The 16,292-nt window shown below is 42.1% G+C and overlaps 1 protein-coding gene across 7 annotated transcripts in view; it reads left to right on the top strand.

Annotated features, from left to right (window-relative positions):
* Positions 1–15,948, top strand: part of UTP18 (UTP18 small subunit processome component) — a gene marked incomplete at its 5' end in the record, with an annotated part of 41,091 nt that extends 25,143 nt beyond the window's left edge. For 6 of the 7 annotated variants that reach the window (XM_082704618.1, XM_082704620.1, XM_082704619.1 and 3 more), the window contains 4 exons: positions 7,503–7,677; positions 13,002–13,144; positions 14,948–14,986; positions 15,758–15,948. In XM_082704618.1, the coding sequence (XP_082560744.1) occupies positions 7,503–7,677; positions 13,002–13,144; positions 14,948–14,972 (343 nt within the window). In that variant the 3' untranslated portion in view covers positions 14,973–14,986; positions 15,758–15,948. The remainder of the gene's footprint in view (positions 1–7,502; positions 7,678–13,001; positions 13,145–14,947; positions 14,987–15,757) is intronic. The other variant, XM_082704621.1, reaches the window with a different exon arrangement.
* Positions 15,949–16,292: the final 344 nt, after the last annotated feature.

The following is a 16,292-nucleotide window of genomic DNA, read 5'->3' as shown; positions in this document are numbered from 1 at the left end:
CTGCGCCTCCTCTCTCTGCCCTCTGCTGCCCTCTCTGCTTTCCTCCTAGTACTGCTGTGAAACCCCTCTGTCTTGGCCTCTGCTTTTAGGAGTTGATGCCTTTGATCTAAAAACTCATGTTTTGTATCTCTTAATTCGTTTGATTCAGTGTCCTGACATAAGGTAGATGCTTTGTTTGTAGTTTTGCTCTGATAGGGGAGTAGGGAAACTGTTGAAAATAGAGAGCTCTATTCATTTATGTTATTGTTTTTTTCTAAAAGATATTTATTAATTTGAGAGAGCGAGCAAGTGCATGAGCAGGGGTGGGGCAGAGGGAGAAGCAAGCTTGGTGCTGAGCAGGGAGCCTGATGCGGGACTCGATCGCAGGACCCTGGGACCATGACCTGAACCGAAGCCAGATGCTTGACTAATTGAGCCACCCAGGTGCCCTAGGTTACTGTTTTTATACCATTTGTTAATGTAAGGATTGCTATATATACTTTTAGAAAGCTTTCATATTAATTCCTGCAACATCAGAGTTAGAATGTACTTGGGAAATCTCTGGACGACCCTTCATTCTGTAGACATCCACTGATGTCAGGATTGTCCTGGAAGAGACCACTGGAGTCGCTGACAGAGTGATCTAGAACCCTGAGGTCTCACGGTTTCAGGGGCAGGGTGCAGTTTGTAGTTAGAGTATACCTTTGCTGCATCTTGTGTCAGTGCTTTAGGGTGTCTTTTGTGACTTCCTAGCTGGTCAGTCAGTCAAAAAGAAAGAGACACGTGACTGTCCACTAGGTACAAAGCACTGTGTATTGAGGAGGGGAAAAGAGTTGAGACATGGCATGTTCTCTGTTGTGTGTGACGGCGCTTTGTGGGCAGGGGCCCGTAGGACCTCAGACAGCAGCTCACCAAATTCAGGTGACCATGTAAGGTAACTTGGAGAATCTCTTTTGTTTTGTTCTATTGTTCTAGTCTCTCTGCTTACAGTGGGGGAATTGGGAATGTCTCCCACTGCAGCCATGGCCCAGATCACGAGATTACTCTCCTGCCTTTACTGGTTTGCAAGCTGCAAACCACTTTGGGGCCTTTGCATTGTGAGAATTTTCGGTCAATGCCATAGATATACCTATTTTTGTATTTTCAAATCAAAGTTTTATCAGTGATGAGAGATTTGTTGACTGTAGTCTTCATTAGCTTCTTATAAATACACAAGTTAAAATTTCCTTTTTGGGGCACTTGGGTGGCTCATTCGGTTAAGGTCATGATCCCAGGGTCCTGGGATCAACCCCCCCTCATCAGGCTCCCCGCTCTGCTTCTGCAGAGTCTGCTTCTCCCTCTTCCCCTGCCCCTCCCCTGCTTTGTGCACGCTGTCTCTCTCTCTTTTTTTTTTTTTTTTTAAAGATTTATTTATTTATTTGACAGAGAGAGAGAGAGATATCACAGGTAGGCAGAGAGGTAGGCAGAGAGGCAGGCAGAGAGAGAGAGGAAGGGAAGCAGGCTCCCTGCTGAGCAGAGAGCCCGATATGGGACTCGATCCCAGGACCCTGAGATCATGACCTGAGCCGAAGGCAGCGGCTTAACCCACTGAGCCACCCAGGCGCCCCACGCTGTCTCTTTTGCTCTCAAATAAATTAAATTCTTAAAAAAAAAAAAAGAAATAAAATAAAATTACCTTTTTATTGTGGTTCCCATCTAAGTAGTTTCAGACTTTGAATCATAATTATAATAAAGAGATTTAGCAGCAAAATTTTCCCCAGCGTTTACCATGTTGTTTTTCTTATGTAACTATGTATGTGCATATGTGTGTGTATCTTGATTATATGTGTGTGTGGGTATGTATATATATTTTTACATATAAAGTAACTCTCATTTCTTGCTTCACAATATAGGTACTAGTCTCTCTGCCTCATAGGTGTGGGAGTGGAGGCACTGTGATTAGGTAACTTGGTTAAGATCGCAGAGAGTAAGGGAAAGCCAGCTGTTATAGCCCAAATAGTCTGGCGGCAAAGCTGGAGCTTTTAACCCCTTTACATCTGTTTTGAAGGTACATCTCCCTGTGTTTGTGTTTTTAAATATGTGAAGGTACAGTGTACTAGGAGTTTTGTAAATTAAAAAATCTTACAAGAAGCAAAGAGAATTTATAGTCCAGTTTGTCTTGAGTATGAATCCTTTTGTGCCGTGTATATAATCCCTTTGGAAGATCTACTTCAAGCATTCTGTGTTTCAGCTTTTCCATAGCTTTATCTTTTATCTCTTTAAATCTCTAAATGTACCTTGGATTGCTGTTTCTCCTACTTACATCTGGGTTTTAAGCCCTTAGCTTAAGACTTTGCTTCAGGATTTTTTTGATTTCAGTCACCTCTCTGGGTTTGGAAAATATGGGAGCTAGTCTTCTGAAACTTAAAGCTAATAACCCAGTGTCTCTTTCATCTTTGTGCTATAGGATATTTTCAGTGTTTTTATTGTCCTGTTTCTGTTCCCTCCCTTGTATGTATCTGGATGGCATCTTAACCCATTGAGCCACCCAGGCGCCCCTCCCACATGTGGCTAGTTAAATTTAAATTAATCAAAATAAAAATGTGTTCCTTAGTGACACGTGCCTCATTTGAAGTGTTCAGTAGTCACACGTGTGTCTGGTGGCGCCCATGTCAACAGGGCAGGTGCAGCGCATTTCTGTCATCACAGGAAGGTGTGTTGAATCAAGCTAGTTCAGTCCAGTCCCTTTATTGATAGGGAAGCTGAGGTCTAAGAATTGGGTAATTTGAGTGTTCTTTATTGGTTGTTACTCATTAAACTGATTATTGGCAGAGCTGGGTCTGGAACTCAGGTTGTCTGGTTCCCAATTCTGTGTTCTTTCCACACTGCACCCCTGAAGGTTTTGATTTTTATATTCAGAAAATACTGGATAATTCAGGGCTGTGGGAAAATATGAAATTCATTAGTATTTAGGGCCTGGAGTTAATAGTCCTTTAATTTTAACTCTCTCCTTGAACATATAAAATGATTTTCATTTTAGTTCATCTAGAGAATCTTCAGGACATACATGTTTTACAGTGTCAGAAAAACCCGTTTTATTCGGTGATGTGTTTCTGCCTTGGTTTTCTCATTTATAAAACCAGTGACCATTTAGCTAGGGATTGTGAGATAGAAGAATGACAGCATGCCGTTGCATTCTCATAGTTTATGGTCCCATGGGGAGGACAGATGGATCCATATGGCTCTTTCCAGACAAGTCATCAGGAGGTCTGCGGTTGAGATACAGTGTCTCTTAAAAGTGTAAGGATTGGGTGAAGGCTGTTGTAATTGTCACCTGGAAAAGTATTTTTGTAGGTATTGGCACTCGAGCTAAGCTTTTGGAGGGCCAGATAGGATTCAGAGAAAGGTGTTGCAGGTAGTGGAAAGGAAAGGTATGGAAGGGAGAGGATTCAGATTTGGTTTCTGAATGGAGTGCAGATGGGATGACTCCTGAGGGCTTCGGTGACAAAGGGAAGCAGGAGGGGGACAACTTCTAGAGTTCTTCTCACTGTGTCGAAGAGTGTGGACATTACATTGAGTGGAAAGAGAAAACATGAAGGGTTTTTAAGTAGAGGAGAGTAATGATCATATATAGATTTTAGGGTTTGAAGTAGATAATTCCCATGACAGCTTTTGGGGGGCAACAGGTGCGGGGAGCTTTGAGGTCATTGCAATGGGGCCATTGCTAAGGACAGTGGGAATGGGAATATGAGAGAGGCAATGATGATTAGAGAATTGGGATGGGAGAGAAGCAGTGACATTCTCAGGCTCTAGGCTTGAGCAGCTGGAAGGGTGGGCTTGTCCTTGCATGAGGGGGGAAGAGGAGGAGGAAGAATGTGGGAAGATGTGCATTTGTGTCCACAAGCAGTTAGAAGTGCGGTGTGTCTGAATAACGGCACTTATTTATTTATCTATTTATTAAAAAGATTTTATTTATTTATTTGACAGAGAGAGACACAGTGAGAGAGTGAACACAAGCAAAGGGGAGTGGGAGAGGGAGAAGCAGGCTTCTCACTGAGCAGAGTCCAGTGCGGGGCTCGATCCCAGGACCCTGAAGGCAGATGTTTAAGGGCTGAGCCACCCAGTGCCCCTAAAGGTGCTAATTTAGATGTGATTGGAGCTAGGTGGTCCATAGGAGTAAGTGAGATGTGAATGAAATGCTAGATATAGAGGTAGATGGGAAATAAAACCTTGGGGACAAGAGTCCGTGGAGAAAGAGATGACTGAGGATAAGAAGAAAGTCCGTAGAGTTCAGTCTCAGAGTATTAAGCAGAGGAGAGGATTTGAGTTCTGTGTTCAGCCTGTTTGCTTTAAGTTCTGTAGGCTGTCTATGGCTATGGTGATCCCCTAGTTGTGACAATTAAAATGTCCTCCCAGGGGCAGAATTGTCGCTCGTTGATGACTACTATTCTTCTTTATAGTTTCTTCTTGCTCATAATATTAATTTCTTTGTGGCCCCTGCATGCTCTTTCTTTATGCCTTTTTAGCTTTCACACCCACCACCAATGTGGTTTCCAGTCCTAATCCATAAGACAAACCCTGATTCGGCTTAAGTGCCATCATTCTTCTTTGTGAAGATTTTTGTGTACCGGGACACTCTGTGGTTGCTGATCTGCTAATGGATTGACTGCCTGTGATGCAGGAACTTGCTTCTAGCCCAGTCAGCTGTGGTTGTGGGTGGAAGGGTTAGCAGTCATGTCTGCTTCTTTAGGTTATGTCCTGGGATCATGAATTGAGCCCAAGGCAGACACTTAACTGACTGAGCCACCTAGGTGTTCTCCTGTTTGTTTTTTCGGATTATTTATTTATTTGACAGAGCACAAGCAGGGGGAGTGGCAGGCAAAGGGGGAAGGAGAAGCAGGCTCCCAGCGGAGCAGGTTTAGCCCGATGTGGGGCTCAATCCCAGGACCCTGGGGATCATGACCTGAGCTGAAGGCAGTTGCTTAACCAACTGAGCCACCCAGGCGCTGTCCCTGGTTTGTTTTTTGATTTAGTGTCTGCCTTCCACATCTCGAGTCCTGTGATGTCCACAAAGTTTCATTTGGTTCAGCTTCACCTCATACTGATTTCCCTCTCTTTGATGTTATAGGTCCCAGACAGACCTTAGTGTGCTGTATTCTATTCTCTTGTTTTTCTGGCTATTTCATGGAGGTATATTTTTTTCTGGGATAATTCTTTCTGATATTTTGTATTCCTGTATTACATAGTGTTGGATATACAGTTCTCATTCAGTAAATACTGATTGTATTAATGTAATGTATATTACATTATATATATACATAAATATATAATATATATTAATAAGTAACTATTAATACATTCAATAAATACTGATTATTCTCAATGACATATTAGAATCAGTTATATCCATTTTTTAATAAAGATTTTAAAATTTATTTTAGAGAGAGTGAGCAGGGGTGGTGGGGAGGGCAGAGGGAGAGGGAAGGGGAGAGAAACTCAAGCCGACTCCGCCCTGAGCACTGGGCCCGATGTGGGACTGGATCTCACAACCCTGAGATCATGACCTGAGCCCAAACCAAGAGTTGGATGCTTGACTAACTGCCACCCAGGTGCCCAAGAATCAATTATATTTTGTTAGCAGAAATATTACTAATAGAATAAGTTTCCATATATCAAAGTGATGAACTTATGCCATTTTTCTTCCATAAATTTAATCAATAGTCAAATAAGAATGGGTAGGCATTTAAGGAGCCTCTCATATTCATGATGGTAAGATTCGATATAAGGGGCATCTGGGTGGCTATTAAGCGTCTGCCTTTGGCTCAGGTCATGATCCCAGGGTCTGCGATTGAGCCCCATGTTGGGCTCCCTGCTCAGCTGGAAGCCTGCTTCTCCCTCTGCCCATCACCCTGCTTGTCCTCTCTCTCTCACTCTCTTTCAAAGAAATAAATAAAATCTTTAAAAAAAAAAATTGATGTTTAGAAGATAGCCATATGGATTATAACTTTTTGTCCTTAATTAAGATGGATTTAGCCATAAATCAGTGTTTAGCAAGAAAAGAGATTTGGTATAAATACAATCAGTAGATATTTTGATCCAAGTCACAAATACAAATAAGGAAAAGAGGAAATTTGTCTTAGTCCTTTCAGATTGCTGTAATGATAAACAACAGAAATTTACTTCTCTTCCTTCTGGAGACTGAGGTCAGGGTACCAGCACAACTGGGTTCCGTGGAGACCCTCTCCCATGTTACAGACCATCGCCTTCTTGTGTCCTCACGTGGAAAGAGGGAGAGAGTCTCTGGGGTCACTTTTATAAGGGCTCCACCGTCTTGACCTTAATCTCCTCCCAGAGGAGAGGCCTCCTCCCGGAGGCCCCACCTCCTAATAAGGGCGGGAGGGCTTAAATTTCATCATAGGAATTTTAGTGGGGCACAGATATTCAGTCCATAACAAAATTAAATAAACCAAGAATATTTGTTGTGTCTCCCAAGTGCTTATGGTTACCTCTTCTTAAAGGGTTCTGAGAATCAAATGAGAAAATGTGTCTGAAGTAGTTGGAGGACTCCGAAGCACTCACATCTCATTTGTGTGGTTGGCTGTCATTCAGGTGTAGAACTCTGTGTGTGACCTGAGTTGGTCTCGTTAATGCAGTGTGTCTAGCTCATTGTAGGCAGGCGGTATGTACCGAGAGAATAAATGAGGATGTTTGAGTGGGAGTGAGAGCACATTTAGTGGAAGGTCCGTGTGTCACCCATGTGACTTTGAGGCTTTAGCTCTTGCATCTTTCAGGTTTGTGTTGCATTTGCTAATGAAGTTTACAAGTACCTGGTCCCTGTTCCTTATAAATGGTGCCCATAACAGGAGGTTGTCTGAACATTTACTGAAAGTTTCTGTCTGTGAATGATTCTGTTAATGGGCAGGTCATCAGGATTTACTTTTTATGAGCACAGGATGTAATTCGTTGCTGTAAACATTTCAGTAAACCGAGTGCATGGTTGCTTCCGTAATTCTTGACTGTGGATATTCCCAGGAGAGCGGAACTTAGATACCTGTTACAGATGCTGCTGGACACCATTTTGGCAGTTCTCACAAATACAGAATAAAAAGAGAAAAGAGGAACTCAATTAGGGAAAGGGCAGCTCTCATTCTCATTTTCAAATGTTTGGTTGGCCATAAACACTGTGGGAGTGGCAGTTTTGGTCTCAGTCTTGTTCACCTTTGCATCTAGTGCCTGGCATAAAGTTGACATTCAGTAAATATTTATTGAAAAAATAAATAATGGAGAATCTAGGCTTTCTTGGATTCTCTAGCTCACAGTTGAAAAGCCATCGGAGTTAACAAGAGTTTAGCAAGATTGCGGTAGAACTGGTAGAATGTGTCTGGCTTTTTGCCTTGGGATAAACCCTACAGCCCTGGTCCCTTTGTAACACAATATGCTGTGATTGCTACAGGTATCAGTGTGTGGGGTTCAGTCTATTCATTTAGGTTGCTAAAGCCATTTTCTTTTTTTTTAATTTGTTATATTCCCTTTTCTTTTTGCAGTTCTAATTGTGGAGTGGTAAACATATACAATCAAGATTCTTGTCTCCAAGAAACAAATCCAAAGCCGATAAAAGCTATAATGAACTTGGTTACAGGTGTTACTTCTCTGAGCTTCAATCCTACTACAGAAATCTTGGCAATTGCTTCAGAAGAAATGAAAGAAGCGGTCAGATTGGTAATATATCTTTGTCTTTTTAAAAAAAAAAAAAATCATTTATAATCCTTTGGCTCCACACTGGATGTGGACCTAATTAAAAAAAAAAAAAAAATTGAAATGTACTGAAGGATATATAGTAGCTTCCTTCCTCCCCCCAGAATCTTAGAACTAAGTTGAAAACATGGAAAGATAGTAGGAGAGTAGAGTGTTGGATTATTTTAAAAAGAGTAGCTTCTTTTGATGTAGAAATTACAAGTATTGGGGCTTTTGGGGGTGTGGTTGTAGAAGTGGTGATGCACTGCAGCCCCCAAATTTGCCTTAAGGAATTTTTTTACGGCAAGCACTTTATTTTTCTACAATTTTCTTTCCTAATCCCTGCCTTTTTTAAGGCCTGCCGTCATAATGGAGGAGGGGAGGCAGTTCTTAGCTTTTGAACATAAATTGAGCTTGAAAGCAGATTGTGTAAGCAGATTACACTTTAAACGACTAGCTCGTACTTGTGCGTTTGCCTCCCTGCCAGCAGTCCCCAAGACCTCCCCCAGGTTTGTTGATTTCCTAGGACTCAACAGGATTTAGTGTATGGTCTCGTTCATGGCTGAGAGTTACTCCAGGGAAAGGATGCGCAGTAGAATCAGCCAAGGGAAGGTACAGGGGGCAAAGGTACAGGGTACAGGGTGACTGGAGGAGACCAGTCACCGGCTTCCAAAGGACCCCTCCTAGTGGAGTCACAAAGGCCATGTCTCATTCCTCCAGCAAGTTGTGACCACGTGGGTGGCGTGTGTTCTGTCAGGCAGTCCCTCATTAGGGGCTGTGCTCAAGGTCTTTATTGGCAATTGATCATGGAGCTACCCTCTGCCTCACATGCACCAAAATTCTGGGCTCCCTGAAGTAAAGGCAGGTGTTCAGCAGAAACCACATTGTACAAATCCTTCAGGCCTGGTGAGCCATCTTTAGCCATTAGGGAAAGTGTCATATCAGTGCAGAGAACTGTTTCCCAGTTAAGTTGCCAAACGTGATTGAAAGGCCACCCTTGCAGGTAGGCCTTTCTGAGGATAGCAGCCTCAGGTCTGTCTGAACTCCTTTCTGTTCAACCTCAGAGCCCAGCTGACATGTCCCTGCATCTCTGAAGCTTCCTATGCTGTAGGCAGAACCGGTTTCTTCGTTATTGAACTGTTCTTTGCCGCAGACACCAGGTACCCGCATGACCCAGAGCTCTGAATGGTGGTACTGCCTGTAGCGGTATTACGCGTATGCCGCCAGACTGTAAGCACCCTACAGACGCTCTTACCTTTATCTCGTTCACTTGCCAGAGGGTCTTGCATACTTTATTAGCTTCGGGTAATAGTGTATAGATCACAAAGATTTACAAAGAGGTCTTCAAAAAAATTGTGCACCAAGTAACAGTCCTCCGAGGATTAACTCACCCAGAGTCAACAGCCAGTAAAGGGCATGTGCTTCTAGGTTCTCCATTCTTCCTGGGACATCCGTGGTTTTCCAGCTGAATTCCTGTGCTCCCTAGAAGGTGTGCAGAACTTCTGATGTCAGGTAGCACAGAGGAGGAGGTGAAGTCCTATCTGTAGCACACCGAGCAGCTTCGCTGTTGTCTGTGGTATCTGTTGGCATTCTCCATAAGCTTTTCTTGGAGGGAAGAAGGATTCTGTTGGAAAGAGTGGAAAGTACAGTACTGTGTTTCATTGCCTTTGTGCTGAATGAGTCCTTTGATGAATGAGAAGGTTCTAATTCAAGTTGGTTTTAAAATCCCCGTTCCTCTAATGGGAGTAGTGGACTAGCACACATTAACCTTTTATCATTTTAATGGTAGTAAATTGTTTTAGAAAACCATGGGATCCACCTCCTGTTGACATAATACATTTTGCGAGACGCCTAGTAGTTAGTTCTGCCTCGTTTGCTTCAGTGATCACGGCAGCATTTATGGTTTTTTTACTGTGGCAAAATCACACAAGGAATTCATTAGTAACAGCCAAATCCCATTTTTTAAATGGTAGTCAACCATAATATCTAATGGAAAGAAGCCAGGCATGGCAGCCTCAGAATGCCTCAGTGAAACAGCCTTAGTGTCATTAAATGCAGTCTCTCGGAATGATCCAAACAGCTCTGTTATCCCAGCACAAAGCAGTGAATGTAAATCCGAGCCGTTGCACCGGTAAGAGACACAGAAGTTAAATTGTCACTGCATCTACAGTCTTTGATGTAGTAGGAAGTTGTGGAGCTTCTTATCCATTAAATAAGGATAAGTGAGCTTTTTACTTGTTGAATTTTGATACCTGGGCCCTTAAATGTAATGACAGATATGGTGTTGGAGGGAAAGCGAACTTTCTGAGGTAAAGAAGTTAGGTTTTTATGTTTTTTTCCCCTTTCTTTTAAAGATTTATTTATTTTAGAGAGCGTGCACAAGCACAGGGCAGGGGTAGGGGGTACGGGCAGAGGGAGGGAGAGACTCGATCCCACAACCCTGGTATCATGACCTGACCTGAAATTAGGAGTTGGCCTTTTAATCGACTGAGCCATTGAGGAGCCCGTGGGTTTTTTTTAAATTAACAGTTCAATAATAGCTTTTAATACAAGGGCCATAAAGAGAATTTCCTCTCAGCAGGTGAGAGTTTGTCTGAGGGAAGAAGTGCTGATTCAGGGGGAGACTCCACTGGGGAACTTCAGAAATAGATACAGCTGGGTCTCTTGGGAGACCACTGTAAACATGTTTTTGCTCTTGATAACTCAAATCTAGAGGAGGTAAAATCTAAAAATAAGTTGTTGATGAGGTGGGGTTTCTCCTCCATCAGAAGGAGCACACTGGCCTGTTGTGTGAAGCTGGGGCTGCCGTGTATGGTTGTGTGGGTTGTGAGGAGACACCATTTATATCACATACTTTATTAAGTGTGTGTATTTACCACAGTATTTCTGATACTCTCTTCTGTTCATTTGGCTACAAAAATAACACCGTGACCTTCTGGTAAAAATGGGCTTTAAAAAATGGATGTGTTTTTTGCCCCAATTTTTGCCTCACATTGAGCTCCCTAGTTGTAATAAGCAGATTGACCCAAGTATGAAGTTACATGAATCCAAATTAGGAGACTGTTTTTTCTAATTTAGTTTAGAAAATAAAGGGCGTGGTTTAATATAATTATCTTTAGGAAGTCGTTCAAGTGGAAAGGTGGTTCTGGTTTGTTTTGTTTTGGAAGAGTCAGAAAAGCGGCTTCGGAGACTTCAAAGTCACGTCAGCAAAGTTAAGGAGCAGATATCTGGGGCATAGTGTACAAGTACCAGGTGACATATAGGGAGGAAGCAAAAGTTGGACATAGGACAGTCCTCTTGTTGGCACTTGTAGGAAATGGTGATTTCGTGATTGTCTGTTCCCATGAGGCCTCAGATCACCTGTTCAAAGTTGGCACATGCTTGGAGGATGCAGATTTCCGCTAGTCTAAGCAAAACACAATTGAGAAGCCAACCACTTAACCAAATTCATATAATTTCCACATTGCCAAACTAAGTGTAAATAAATTCTGCAATATTTATATTGTGGCTTCTTTCCTAAAATAACTACTCTGCTTTATTAAGTACTACTTCTTTTTTTTTAATGAATTTTTCAAGGAACCTTTATAGAGAGTGGTTTTTAAGAAGTTTAAAAGTGAAGATCAAGGGTGCCTCTCCCTCTGCTCAGGTCATGATCTCAGGGTCCTGGGATCAAGCCCTAAGGGTGCCTGAGTGGCTCAGTGGGTTAAGCCTCTGCCTCTGCTCAGGTCAGGATCTCCGGGTCCGGGGATTGAGCCCTGCATCGGGCTCTCTGCTCAGCAGGGAGCCTGCTTCCCCCTCTCCTTTCTCTCTGCCTGCCTCTCTGCCTACTTGTGATCTCTGTCTGTCAAATAAATAAGTAAAATCTTAAAAAAAAAAAATGTGAAGATCAAGTCCAGGTACTGCCAACTCTGTGGCTTTAATGGGTCTAGACAGTTCTCGTTAGTACTGATTGCTCTGTCTTGATGCCATGTGGTGCAGGAAGAACCTGCTTTCTGGAAAAGTCGAGAATAATCGAGATGACTTGGAGATTCACTGTACGCTGTTCTTTCTTGATGAAAGGCTCAGTAGGTCTCTTCCCAGAAGGAAGAGGGCCTAATGAGTAATCAAAACCTGTTTACTAGGTGTGTATATCACTGGGTTTTACCCAGGGCTGGTCTGTGAAAATCACCTTGGTTGAATGTCTTAAAGCTTCATCTGAAAGTGTGGCGGGTGACAGACCACCAGGGTGAACAGCTGGGTGATAGCTGTCTGCGCGTGCCGGAACACGAAGGGGCTGTTTTGTTTTGTTTTGTTTTTAAGATTTTATTTATTTATTTGACAGACAGAGATCACAAGAAGGCAGAGATGCAGGCAGAGAGCGAGGAGGAAGCAGGCTCCCCACTGAGCAGAGAGCCTGATGTTGGGCTTGATCCTAGGACCCTGGGATCATGACCTGAGCCCAAGGCAGAGACTTAACCCACTGAGCCACCCACGTGCCCCAGGGGCTGTGTATTTTAGAAGATGTGGAGGGTATTTGAAAGCTAGAGTTGTTGACCTTCCAGTCTCCTTCAGGTGACTGTTTCATGCCTGGGTTTGGTTTATCCACAAATTGGATGAAGGCTTGTGTCGGCCTTGGGCTGGGGCTTGGGCTCCTTTTCCCCAGAAGTAGACTCTCTTGGAGAAAGAGACTGTGCCTCCTCTTGTCTAGGCGTGGCCCAGAAGTCAGCTTTTGGCTCTGTTTAAATCAGAACACAGTTGCACTCGATGACCCAGGTATTCTCATGAGTTTGTCCTTCAGAAGAGATTGGAAAAGGCAAAGAATACATAACAGAGGTTGGAAAGGAAAATTGTAGAAAGGAAATCATATGCTATTGGAATAGTAGGGTAGGCCTTTCCTGGGCCTCCGTTATATAAAATCAGACTCTTCATAATTAAAGTATCTGTGTCCTGTGACCAAATTTTAGTAGTATTCATTGTGGTTGTTAAGTTAGAACATTAATGGGTACTGCTGTTGACTTTTTACTTGAGTGTGTTCTTTTTTTTAATTCACTCAGCAAACACCAGAGTCTCGTAGGACATCATGCTAGATGCTAGATTAGAAGGATCAAGGAGATCCTTTCTTCTCTTCCCTCCTTTCCCTCTCAGTCAGTAGCACATGGAAAAGCCAATTTTAATTTCAGGACACTTTGGTTCTTTGAGATAATTGTACATTGTGTGTACTGCAATGAAAATGAACTTTTTGTTCCAGCAGAAATATAGATGAAGCCTAAAATTTAAGAAAGATGAGTTCACAGTTGTTGTGATTTAAAGCTTTGTGTTATTTCCTACAGGTTCACCTTCCCTCCTGTACAGTATTTTCAAACTTCCCAGTCATTAAAAAGAAGACTGTTTCTCTTGTTCATACCATGGATTTTTCTCCCAGAAGTGGGTATTTTGCCTTGGGGAATGAAAAGGGCAAGGCCCTGCTCTATAGGTGCGTATTATTTATGTTTAAACATCAGAAATACCTGTCACCTTCTGAAAATATAAAGAGATACTGCTGTTACATTCCCAGTTCTGTGTTCACATGTAGTTTATTAATTCTATAGCTTGTTGATCAGCTACTTTAATTATTTAATTAATAATCAGATAAATTATTAATTATAGCATGTTTAAGTGGACTGTCTTAATTATCTAACAAATTGTGTTTATTTATTTATTAAAAGTTTTTATTTATTTATTTGACAGACAAAGAGACGGAGAGGGAACACAAGCAGGGGGAATGGGAGAGGGAGAAGGGACCCCGATTTGGGACTCGATCCCAGGACTCTGAGATCATGACCTGAGCCGAAGGGAGAAGCTTAACCCACTGAGCCAACAAGGTGCCCCTGAAATGCATTTTTTTTACCATAAAATGTGGCTAGCAGAAAAGTTCACCTGGAGATTTATTAATTTTTTAAAAAAATGTATTTATTTGGGTGGGGGCATCTGGAGGCTCAGTGGGTTAAAACCTCTGCTTTGGGCTCTGGTCATAATCCCAGGGTCCTGGGATCGAGCCCTGCATCAGGCTTTCTGCTCAGCAGGGAGCCTGCTTCCCTTTCTCTCTCTCTCTGCCTGCTTCTCTGTCTACTTGTGATCACTGTCTGTCAAATAAATGATTAAAATCTTTAAAAAAAAATTTATTTGGGAGTGGTAAGCTGTGTTTTGAGAATGTCAGTTTGAGGAAGAGTAGCCCCTTTAAAAGTACTGCTACTATGTTGGTGGTTTCTGTTTAGATTAACTTTTGCTGATTTGACAATTCATTATTTACTCCACTAGATTTAAGTGATTTTTTGTTTGTTTTATTTGTTTTCGGAAAGAGGTGCTGCTTTCCCTGCTTCCCTGCCAGCTGTAGGCTGTAAATAAGGGTGTCAGCCACAGAGATGTCTAAAAGTTATGCTCTGTCCATTTCTTTTCTGCACTCAGCATGTTTAGCTATAAAACAGGAACAAACAACCCTGGTTGCACGGTTGCTAGAAGATAGAGGTGACAAGGCGGCTCTTCCCGGGAAGCTGAGGAGCTGGGAGCCTGTGACTTCACTCAGAGCACTTGTCCTTGCTCCCTTGTGTTGGTGGTGAATGCTACATAGGACCCTGTGTTTATATTTGTATCAGAGAAGGCCTGCTTTCAAAATACTGAAATCAGGTGTGAAGAAAAGGAGGATTATAAATTGGGTTTGAGGAGATAATTGTGAAGAGAGGATATAGCAAACAGTAATATGGTCTCAAGTTCTACTTTGAAAGGAAAATGGGATATACTGGGAAATTGGTATATCCCATCATTCTCAGTCCCAGTAATTTTTGGAGTGATTCTTTCAGTTCAGGTTTTATAAAAAGAATGCAGGTTCCTACTGCACCTAGAAATTCTCTCCCAAAGCTTTGGTTTTATTATAATTGAATCCTCTTTCCTCTAAGTTTAAGCACCAGAGGCCATTAGCGTTTTCTCGAGAGCATTGCTATCTAGTGAGACTATTTCTAGCAAGTGGCTTGGACTGACACGTCTGCTGGGTATGGCTGAGCAGGTATTTCATACAGTCCATTTGATGCTTTGCAGTAAGCTTAATGCTTTTACTGAAATCTGAGGAATTAGCCTTAGGATCCTTCAGGATGTCAGGTTGAGAAGTCTTAACCTAGCTGCCCCGTGAGAATGATTATGATTACAATTTTCCCCCCAAAATCTTCCTAACATCATTTTCATTGACAGTACTCTGAGTAATCATTTCAAAGTTATTTAGATAATTTGTCTTTTACTTTTTCAGGTTGCACCATTACTCAGAATTCTGAAGAGAATATTTGAAGTAAGAAAATCCTTTTTTATTGATTCTTCAGGTTTTAGGGTTCACATCTGTTGCTGTCATTTGGCAGAGGGACCACATTGTCTGGTCTTTGTTTCTTTGCCACTGGGTTGCTGTATCTTCGGGTAGGGGAGTAGGGTGGAAGTAGATCAGGAAGAGCCCAGTTGGACTTGAACCTTCCTTGGGCAATTTTATTCCAAATCACAACAGTCTGGATCTGTTTTTCTGGGTCTGATCTCTAATATGGTGTTCAGTAACGGTCATCAGAATTGTTATTACTGAACATTTAATCCACAAAGGATAGACATAATCACAAGAGATATATCTTCAGATAAAATTATAGCTTCCATGAGCTCAAAACCTCTTATTTTGTATGTTTCTTGAGAGATTAAAAGTAGCCTGCCCTGTGGCTAGTTAATGGTAGCTTGTCACAGAGCTAGTTGATGGCTGGTCATTAGTATTGCTGCCCAGTATTTAAAACAATGGGACATGCTTCCCTTTCCGTGGCTTGATCTTTGACTTGGAGATGTGGTAGTTCTGAGGTTGAGCTTTGCAGTTGGCCTGTTCATCTCTTTTCTGAAATTCGTGAACGTTTTCTACAGATTGAGGAGACTCTGGGAGTGATAAAGGATTAGTTATTGAGCCAAACCACATTAGCCAAGAGGGGAAAGCAGCCTAGCTGTCCTGCCTCCCCAGTTACACAGCCAGCACGTACATTTGTGGGTGACCAGCAGCCATAAATCAAGTGTGTAATTTCTTCTGTTCTTTTCTCAGATCCAGTTGAGCCACAAGAGAACCCTGTCTCAATATATCTTCTCAGAAGCTTTCTGAATGTGTGATAACATGTGTATAATGATGTATCGAGCCAGCTGTGCTTATTTAAGTCAACAGAGGTGTCTTATAAACAAATAGCAACTTTTGTTTGAAAATAAATGTATGTTCTTTCCTTCCCACCTACACACAAACACACTGTCTTGGATGCGTTTCTTTTCAGACTGAACATGAGAGATTGGAAACACCTGTCTGTAGCCAGAAATAATACAGACAGATATTCTTCTGTTTCAGTTTACCCTAATTGCTATTTCCCCCTTTCCCAGCAGAGAGCTCTCCATGTTTCAGGGTATTTCAGGGTATCAGCTAACAACCTCTGTTGAGCTAGTAAGGTCATTTGGCTTCATGTGAGAGCAGTGAGAAAATTGCATGGAAAGAATTTTGAACTTCCAGGTTTTCTTGAAATGGTGATAATGGAAATGAGAAGACTTCTGGGCGTTTTACTTCAAATGGTTATCATTGGTGTTTGTTGGAGAGG

Source organism: Mustela nivalis (genome assembly GCF_964662115.1).
Source record: "Mustela nivalis genome assembly, chromosome: 17".
NCBI lineage: Eukaryota > Metazoa > Chordata > Mammalia > Carnivora > Mustelidae > Mustela > Mustela nivalis.
The sequence above is the reverse complement of the archived record's forward strand: the minus strand, read 5'-3'. Positions and strand labels throughout refer to the sequence as shown.